The following is a 10,976-nucleotide window of genomic DNA, read 5'->3' as shown; positions in this document are numbered from 1 at the left end:
TCAAACAGTAAGTTCTCCTGACACCCCCCCCCCCAAACAGAGTAACCTTTACACTCTCCCTCAAACAGCGATCGTCCCATTACCACCGTGGAACATCGTGACCATGGTGAAAAGATTCAGTAACGCAGGGGTTCTAGATTTTTGAAGCGATCGGTCTATCTATTTTTCTCAAAAACAACATAAATGAGAGTTTTCTTTGTCTAACACAAATCACACGGAACGCACAGAAGTATTAGGAAACATAATATGCCCCATACTTTGAATGAAAGTAGTTACTTTTCTTAAACACTCGTGTTGACTTCACAATTATTCGAAACAACAGACAAGCGAAAAAAGGTATTTTGTTTGAATGTAGGACAGAAAGTCACAGACAAAAAGTCACGGACAAAATGACCATGGACAAAAAGTCACAATAAGAAATTTTATGAAAGTAGGACAAAATGTCACAGGACAAAAAGTCACAGTTTTATAAGAAAATAAGACAAAAAGTCAAAATTAGAAATTTTATGAAAGTAGAACAAAAGGTCACAGTTTATAAGAAAATAAAAAGTATATATATATATATATATTTTAAAACATATCATTATCTGTTCTTTTTGTAAAGTTTAGGAAAATATATATGCAGGGGATGCTTACTCCTCCTAGGCACCTGATCCCACCTCTGGTGTGTCCAGGGGTCCATGTTTGCCCAACTATCTATTTTGTATTGCTTGTAGGAGTTATCAGATTGATCACTGTTCGTTATCTTCACCTTGCATATGCAAAATTTATATTTTCTATGAGATTTTGATAATAATTATAAAATTGTTATTCCTTTTATCATATTCATTGTAAAATATTATTTTGATTTTTAAAAAGAGATTTTTTTTATTGAGATAAAATAAAAATAAGCTTTATGATCATTTGGTTTAGTATACTACATATTAATGATTGTCAAAACAAAATCTAATGGCAGAATTATGGTTGGCTTCCTTTCACTCCAGATTGTTGTCAAAACAAGAAGTAAGTGAACTGTCATCATAATAATTGCTATATAAACAAGTTAATGATTTTTCCTTTCTTATTATCTAATAATGAACTGAAAGTGCTAAATGTGGCAAAACAAACACCAATAACAATGATGACATGTATTCCCTTCTACCTCCCATCCACTGTAAGAAATGTCTGGTGTCTGAACAACAGCTTTAGTGAGCATTTTTGTGACTTTTTGTCCAGTGACGTTTTGTCCTGTGACTTTTTATCCTATCTAATCAAAAGTCAGCATTGGGACTTTTTGTCCTACGGATTTTGTGACTTTTTGTCCTGTGTCTTTTTGTCCTGTGACTTTCTGTCTGTATACCTTTTGTTTTGCCCAATTTTCCAAATCCTAAAGTCGTAGTGGTGAGGGGGCATCGTTATTGGTTTTATAAAAAAAAAAAAAAAACGAGCAAAAAACCTACGATATTTTCCCCCGCATTTCAAAATGATATCGTGGTTGTAGGGGGAGGGGTGTTAACCTTTTATCCTTCAACTTCCCTGACTGCCTCTTTTCCTACGCCCTAGTATTACAGTCATCATATGGTGTTTAACATGGGACGGGGATCTGCACCGAATAGTATAATACCTCCTGTATACAGGTTATAAACATATGTCAATTGTGTATATCAACTACATGTACCTTTGATAAGTCAGGGATCAGATATTGAACCCACACTCTTTTTGATCCACACCGTTTTCAAGACTGAAAAGAAATATTTCCTGAAAATTTGTTTTATTTCCAGGTACTTGTGATCAGAAAATGAAACATCTGCAGGGGTTTTCTTTCTATTTATAGAGATTGGTTTTTACATTCCGTGTACAAATATCATACATATTTGTGGTTTTTTTGGTAATTTAATCAGCAAAAATGCACATTTAAATTAAAAATAGCAAGGAATGTATATACATTGGACTGATTGAGTTTCATAGCCATAAAGAAATGATGATAAGATTGATTTAAATCGGGGAAAATTAGCTCTGACTCGGCCTTCTATATCAATGCACTGGCTTGTTATGTGTAGAAGTAAGCCTCTTATCTAATCTGGTGGTTTGGTGCCACACACGGCACTGGCCACACGTTCTGTTCAATTTTAAAGGTCATTTTCATAAAGAATGTGATATTGCAAATTTTTTTGGTTTGGAGTTGTATACTAAAAATGTAATCTCTAAATATACATACAACTTTTCCATGAATAATGAGTATTCTTTATCATACTTCTTAACCGGCGTAATATTGTTTACACTGAATAAGTAGATATTTTGATAATGTAAAGGGTTGACAGATTTTCAACAAAATGATTATTATCATTGGACCTTCACCTTCAGGCTTTTCCTGCTTCACTTCATATCGATTCAATTTATCAGTACTTAATCTATATTGTATTTATAAACTGCGTCCTTCACTGTAAGTGCAGAACACGTTGAATAACACAAAATGCGTACATGTACATATATTGGGGAATTAAAGGCAAAAAAAGTGTATTCTTTATTAGATTAGAATTCTTCCTATTGTGCATATTACAGTGAAAACCCAAACTTCTCGTCTTGGTGATAAAAGATAAAAGCGCACCTACACAATTCGTTGCTGAAGTCCCCATCCAGGTCGTCATGTCTTATTTAAAGAAGAAATATTAGAAATACGGTTCTATAAACAATTTTCCTGGAAATTCATTGCATGTGCTCTTTTATAGTCTATTCTCCATGTCAAGAGGGACAGGGGTACACACACACACACACACACACACACACACACACACACACACACACACACACACACACTCTCTCTCTCTCTCTCTCTCTCTCTCTCTCTCCCACCTACTCTCAAGAATCTATGGTTAACGTTCTTAAAAATGCAATCTACACGAAGCACGTATATATCTTCCCATCCCATCTTCATCCAGACCCCCTTTCCAATTTCCACCTCTTCCATCATATCTCCCTTCTCTATTTATCTGGACGAGAAAGAGAGAGAGAGAAGAAAAAGGGAGGTTGAATTATTAATTTTAGCACATTGCTGACAAGTCCAATACAAGTATCAGTTCCTTGAATTTGATATCCTAGTATTTAACATTTTCGTATTGATTACAGTGACGGAGATACCCTGATACAGCAGCCATGTAGCGCAGCATCCTAACAATGGGAAAACTATCCTAAAATCTACAACGTCATGCAATTTTTTACCCCCATCCCCATTGTGTACACACAGGTCACGTGCTACCCGATGACGTGACCTCTAATTATAAAATGACCCCATCCCAATTTTTAACACCCCCCAAAAAGATGATTACAACGGAACTTAGCCAGTACTGAATTGGCGTACAATATTTATTGTCTAGCAAAGTTCGGGGTATTTCAGGAAGGTTGCCCACCGGGATCAAAGCGGCCTCTAAACCACTGTCTGGCTTTCATTGTTACCCCCCCCCCCCCCCCCCCCCCCCCCACACACACACACACACTTCGATACAGTGTTCTTAAAATTTACCAGTACGAAGCATTCGAGTTCCCAGTACATTTCATTATTCGGACTGATAAAATTCTTAAAATGTCTGATACTACAGAAATAAATTGCAAGAATTCTGCAGATATATTGTAAATGTACAGGTTACAAATAGACAAACCGAGCCGAATATAAGTGGCGTAAAGTATTTGTATCTGTATAAGCGATAGAAAATATACTGGCCTTTTTGTCTGTATTATAACACCTAAGATATCCATCCTGAAGATGTTGTCCTCCAACGCTGCACGCATATATCTAGATCACAGAAAATACAGAGAATTAATATACATACTATCAATACAAAAATAAGTATGTCATAACTTCTACATCACAGAAAATACACAGAATTATACATACTACCAACACAAGAATAAGTATATCATAACCTCAATCCAATCTCTTGCACTTATACTGATGATATTAGGTAATGATTATTATTGTTTGTAGTTTCTATGGATACCTATATTTATATTCTTAAGGTATGATATCATCTTTAAGATAAATTTGGTTTCAACGTTATCAATGAGCCCGATGAAACGTGAAGACATACGAACAATACGAGATGACAAATTAGAACATCTGTTGCACCGGTATTAATTAGATCTAATCAGCATATCTAATCAGCACAAATAAGTTTACATCGGGTGGTTATACTGAACGATTTTAAAGAAGTTTCATTGTTATTTTTCGCCTTTGAAAATTAAAAGCTTTACAAAAATAGAAGGTCCGTTGTAGCCCCCCCTGCAATATCTGTTAACATCTGCGGAGTGTCATATCGTAATTATTCGATGTACGGGGTGTAAGTATAAAAATTACAAAGTTGTCATATTGTGATTTTGTATTTAAACTCACCCAGCAAATTCAAATATTACAATATCACACGTGTATGAATACATGTATGATGTTACAACGATAATAAGTTTTCATGTATTTATTTTTAGAGTTTGAAATCAACATTGTCCATGCAATGACTTAACCATCACAAAGCGGAGATGATAGGATGCGGACTTATTATTTTCATACAACATCAGGCCCGTAAATTACATGGAGGCGGAGGAGGCAGCTGCCTCCTCCAACTTTTGAGCCAAAAAAAATTAAAATTTAAAGTTCATTAGAATTTATGTTGTTTCCAATAACTAAGAACATGATACCTCCCTTAAAAAGCATTCCAAATCTTTCTTTTAGAATGAGTTAGTCAAGTAACATCTTAGAAGGCCCTAGAATCAAGGATTTTGCACGAAACGTGTTCAGTGTGCACAAAATGTGCTCAGCGTCTGGGGGCCTACCCCCGCCTAATTTCCTGCCTCCTCCAAATTGAAGGTTAATTTACGGCCCTGAACATTCGTATGATTATGTACACACCGTTCGAATTTTGGAAGTCATGAATAATGGCGAGATCACATGTACTAACCTAAATAGGCGGGAGTCCTATATATATGTGATTCGCCTGCGCATGCATCCGTGGCGGTACTTTGACAGTTTTCCCGCACTTCTTTTCTTTTTTGTCTATCCCTGCAGCTATTCGTTTGATAATTCATACATCATCTCATATCAATGGGTTACAGATTAAGTTTGAATTTGAGCTTGTTAAAGAATTTTGGACCTTAAACTTAATGCTAATTTCAAGGATTTGACAGTTTTCCTGACTTTTGATTTTGGCTAAGCGTTATGGACCTTGAACCTGGCTATTTCAAGGATTTGACAGTTTTCCTTGAACATAGCAAATAAAACCACAAAGCGGGGCCCTCTGGTGCTTACCATCACAAAGATATCTAGTTTTATTTATTGTGCACATAAGATTTATTTTAGAACGGCGTCGTGCGAAATTCATAACCATGGTAAGTACGCCGACATTCAGTACAAACTTCAGGGGGTAAAACCTCGTATTATGTGCACAGTGGATCTGAAAGACACTCAAGTTTAAAATCAATCATGTATTGATCTTCTTGTCACAAAGTCTCGTCTTCTTAATGTGTTTAAATAATGGTTTACCATTGCCAATGCTTAAAATTATAGCATTCATTTCTCGATCACTATGAATGCTTTATACGCGTTGTTTTTTTAAATCCATAACGTGCAAGCTGATACTCATGTTCAAGTTGACTGTATTCAGTTTATCTAAATATCGTAAACCGGGTTGGCATGTATTGTTCTATTAGGTCAAGGTAGAATCAAATGAGATATGTGCATGGAGAGTGCGTATTGAAGAAGAGGCATATGGGCCATATCACTCACCTGAGCAGCAGTTTACAACTGTGATGAACTATGTATCCAATAATGTTTACATCGCATTCCTAGTCCACGGAGCCATGGTTAAACGAATGTGTTTCAATGAAGAAACAAATCTTGCTTCTCTATTCACAATTCCCATTTATCTCATATAATCCAACATGAAATGGATACAATGCGAATCGCACATGGTTCCAATAGACAACAAACTGATTAATATTCCGTCCTTTTTTAAAAAGATTCATATGGTATACTCGTATATCCTCCAGACTTTTCATTGTGATTCATATGATATACTCGTATATTCTCCAGATTTTTCATTGTGATTCATATGATATACTCGTATATCCTCCAGACTTTTCATTGTGGCCCCTCTCCTAGACAGCAGCGACTAAGGTGAGCACAAATTTCAAACAACGCCCTATCAAGCATGTTACTGTATTCTTGAAACGTTTTACAGAAATGTAATGGCTATTGCATTTCCATTAGGGATCTTTCTTGGACCGTGAAGGGGGTGGGGTAGTTATGATTTGAACAACTTGAATGCTCGTGGAAATTAGCATGTTTCTATATCTGTTTTAAAAATCATAACTTATGTTGTTGTTTTTTTTAAATAATAAAAATTAAACATTTTTTTTTTTTACATTTCCATGTAACATTTGTCACCCCTACTGTGGCCCCGTGATGCTGAAGATTGTAACTTAAAACAACATCAATTCTATCAAATATAAGAAAGCTTATGCAAAAGTTATAAAATACCAGCTCAGTTGTTCTAGAATAAAAATACCTTCGAAAGACTTCTCAGTATTTTCACTATTTTGCTGTTTTCTTGCGAAGGGGTGAGGTTGGTCCTTCTTGTGAAGAAAAAATATCATCCTGTCTACATGCACCCAATGATACTTTAAGCCAAGTTTAGTTGAAATTTGCTCACCGACTCTGAAAAAAGACCCAGCATTTTGAAAGGACACCATCGATGGATCGAACGTCATCATGTGTAAATATTAATCGTCAATAGGTTTCTCTTGATACGTATTATCAACAATATTTATATATTCTTCATATCGTGTATACAACAGTGTGTGTATCCTCTATAAAAACTGATTTTTCCTCGTGCAGTAACAACACCAATATAACTGAAATTTCGACATACATAGCGAGATCTTAAAATGTGCTTCATTAACTCATTCTATAGTATTACGGTCTTCTACAGGAGGGAACGATATTATTGGTCTCTTTAAATTTTCATTTTACTCACCCAGAACGCATGGCATACAGAGAATGATTAAAACTATTTAAAAATTTGATATCATTGCAAAATATATTTTCATACTGTTTTTTTTTTTTTTTAATAACAATGCCATTTAAAAAAAAAAAAAATTCTTAAATGAATGTATGTTATATATTGCAGTCATTACATGATTGTATGTTGTATGATTTTAGTTATTGAATGATTGTATGTTGTATGATTTTAGTTATTGAATGATTGTATGTTGTATGATTTTAGTTATTGAATGATTGTATGTTGTATGATTTTAGTTATTGAATGATTGAATATTACACGTCTAACAATGTTACATCTTCCGGCCCTGTTTTATCAGCTTTGAAATCATCATCAACTCCTGAACTATATAATGAAATTCACTGTTTCCCGTATTCTCAGTTATATCAACACCCTTCTGATATTCCATGTATTTCATGTTTCCAACACTACATAATGGCTTATGTTCTTCCTTTAATTAAAGGGACTGATTCACGATTTTCTCCAAAATTTGGTTTGTCACTTTTGATGATCAGAATCTACTGTCTAATGTGTTTAAAAGATTTCACACGAAAATTAAGGTTATACATTATCACAGAAGCTTATTTGAGAGAGTTCATTTTTTGTTTTGTAAACAAAGATTGCGGTATGTTTTTGTTTACGAAATTTTCAAAAGAAATGGTTATTGATCTAAGTTTATTATATCTTTCATATTTCAAGCATTCTTCAGGTAAAATATGTCATCTAAAAGTTAAAAATTGTGACTATGCAAAATTTAGATGCTTTATATTAAAAAATTAACATTTCACTGGTGTGTTTGTATACATGAAAGGACTCGAGTCTTTGTTTACATATCACAGATTTAAGGCTAAAATATTGCTTTTATTTTTGCATTCATAAGGTCATAATGTTGGCTGTCAACATTAAATGAGTTATATTCTTAATGTTTCACATAAAAAATAAAAAATATTTTGTTCAAAAATCGTGAACCAATCCCTTTAACTAAATACCGAATTTTGAAGAAAAAAATCCTTGCACTATTGAATTTCCATATTTGCAACCATTTCCATTTTCTTCAAAATAACTCACACCTAGAAACATATAATGACGATTATCCCGACCCCCTCGCTACTTACCAAACAATCCAATATATTAACCTCAATAACCGAACTAACTTTAACAGAATATTATCTAATGTCTCCATTGATGGTTTGGTTTAGTGCCGTGCATGTGACGTAACACGGCAGCATAAAACAGAGCGTGCGAACGTCAGGTGATGCGCACGTGTGTGTATATTATTGCTTTACGCTGATTGGTAAACTTTTCCTTGTTACGCTGATTGGTAAACTTTTCCTTGACGGCCAGGTGTAATATTGTGTTACTATAGTTTAAAATTCAAATACGTCTAGAGATTTCTTGTGTCGAAAGCTGTGGGTAAGCTAAATCGCTTGGCTGCTACGTGGGTCAATATTTAATTTCAAATATATATCTGATGAAATTCAGGTAACGTGTGCTCTTACTTAATGACACTCTATATACATGTAAACTTATCAGACAACCTGTTATCTATGGACGACCAGAACATACAATCATTTAAAGTAGTACATTGCAAGATTTAAAACCTGTTTAATTTTCTGTTGTGGGAATTTTCACGTTGACTAGTATACATACCCCCTTAGACTGTCTTGGCGTTTAGTGTACAGCATAAATGCTGATCGATTATCAGAACTCTGGCCTGAACTGTGTATAAAGGTTCTATAAGTTCAGTATTGATCCTGTTTTGTTAAAAAGAAGTAAACGCTTAATAAATAAAAGACCTCAAATGAAAAATGTGATTTTATGCATTCCTGATCTTCTTCTATCACTCATGCATGTCAATACTGAGTGTATGCTATATATAGAACCAAACATAGATATGTAGATCTTTAAACTTAAATTTTAAGATATGATCAAAATGGCCAATCCAGCCATGTTTGTATCCCTATTACTGTCCGTAATAGGGGTCCTGAACCTGGCTGTGTTGGTCATGCAGGCTTATTTTCTTCTGACCACGTCTTCTCGGGACGACAAAAACTGTACCCGCCTCTGTTTACCTTGTGAGACTGGTAAAGACAGGGTTTGTTGTGGTTGTCATGTTGACAGTTTGAAGGGATATCTCACCAAGGTACGTATACCTACACTAAAGGTAAACAATGAATCGTACCCGTCATTTGTTATTAAAAGTTTGCTGTGACGATGACACAAAGTTTTGCTATGATAGTGTTTTGTTTGTTTTTGGCGGGAGACTAATTTTGGCGATAGGTTCCAAATTGCCAAAATAACAATCACCAAATTAGACCCCTGTAATATTTGCATTGTAGATATTAATCAAATTGTGTTTTACATCCGTCAGATTGTTGTTGTATATGTGTATCTCTGAATATTTTACAGTTTCAGTTTACTTTATTCACTCACACCATGTTATGGTACATGAGGTACAATATATACAACATTACGCTACAACATGTTCATATGCAATTATATGCTTGTTTTCTGCAGCTATATCAAAGATCTAAAGACGATGCAGGAAAGCTCACATACTTAACAGGTAAGGACACGGGACGTACAGGTAAGAAAACGGAATTTACAGATAAGGACGTGAAATTGACAAGTACTGAGTAGTACAGGTCCTCACAATACAAGTTCTCTTCTCATGGAAAAATACATCAAAGAAAATTCACGCATAAAAAAATTCTTCGTATTGTTAAAATCTTGTATCAGCAAATGATTTTTCTTTTCTGTTTGGAACTATTATCATTGGAATGTTAATAAATCGTCGAATTCTCACATTTTCCCCTTTGTGTTATTTTTAGACCCCCACGTCACAGATGCCCATTATGTATCGTCATCTTACAACAAACCAGCAGCAAAACTCGCAGGGGACACAGAGATCGAGTCCAAAAAGTCAGAAATGAAATCAGTGAAAGCATGGCGAACTGACAATATGTGTTACCTCATCAATGGCATGACATTACGTCATGGTCGCTTAGTCATCCCATTGGCTGGTTTATATCACGTGTATGTCATGTTTGATTTGGTTCGTTACCTAAACAGTACGAAAGGGGCGTCCATCGTAGTTATGAGATACAATATTCTAAAGAACGATGAGGTTCTCTTCTCACGGCCCCTGCCCGACTGGGCGTCATTGGTCCCACAAAATAATTACCTACATGTCTACTTAGGGGCAGATTTCAAGTTATACCCAGAAGATGAAGTTTACGTAAAAATCAATCAAGGTCTACTTTTTAGAAACCCCAGTGCTAATGTATTTGGAATATATATGTTATAATTATTTATGTGGTTTATATTTATATTGTTAAAGTGTAGATTTGTTATTCTATACAATTTTCTGTGATAGAAACCAAGCCTACTTCAATATGAATATGCAATATACAAGTATATATTGTGTCAATACCGAATCTGATTGGCATGTCAATTTTTGATTTCTACAATAAAAAAATATTTGGATTAATTTTTAAACATGTACAACATAATTTTATTTGTAATCGATATTTCGATTACAAACAAATCCACAAACATTTTACCACGATTCACCAGTGTGAAATTTCCAGCTAACCTCCTGCTGTTGATAAAAAAAATATATTTTGCGTCAATAAGTGTATCGGAGATTTAATACCTTGACGTCATGAGCAATGAATCCTGCAGAAGGACTGTATGTATTACAAATATCGCTGTAGCAAAGTAGAAATAATTTCCGCGTCCCCGTTTTGAAATTCTTGAAGAATAACACCCCTCCCCGATCTGTGGATATATTTGAAAAATAAAAGCATTGTTCTCCGAGTTTGTTTTTAATTTTACAAATTGTCAATCTCCGGGAAAATCCTCCAATACGTTTTTCTACATTCCTTGAATTGAAATCGACAAGTTTAGTCACCGATTATTTAAAACTATTTTCATTATAATCCTGGAAATATT

At 34.6% G+C, this 10,976-nt stretch overlaps 1 protein-coding gene across 1 annotated transcript; it reads left to right on the top strand.

The window, feature by feature from the left end:
- The first annotated feature begins 7,831 nt into the window (after positions 1–7,831).
- LOC125659985 (uncharacterized) lies at positions 7,832–10,512 on the top strand. The gene is made up of 3 exons (XM_056150359.1): positions 7,832–9,165; positions 9,540–9,588; positions 9,854–10,512. Exons 1-3 carry the CDS (start codon positions 8,947–8,949, stop codon positions 10,327–10,329), a joined length of 744 nt encoding a protein of 247 aa, XP_056006334.1. The 5' UTR covers positions 7,832–8,946; the 3' UTR covers positions 10,330–10,512.
- Positions 10,513–10,976: the final 464 nt, after the last annotated feature.

The sequence above is a fragment of the Ostrea edulis genome, chromosome 9 (genome assembly GCF_947568905.1).
Source record: "Ostrea edulis chromosome 9, xbOstEdul1.1, whole genome shotgun sequence".
NCBI lineage: Eukaryota > Metazoa > Mollusca > Bivalvia > Ostreida > Ostreidae > Ostrea > Ostrea edulis.
Note: the sequence above shows the minus strand (reverse complement) of the source record. Positions and strands in the feature narration are given on the sequence as shown.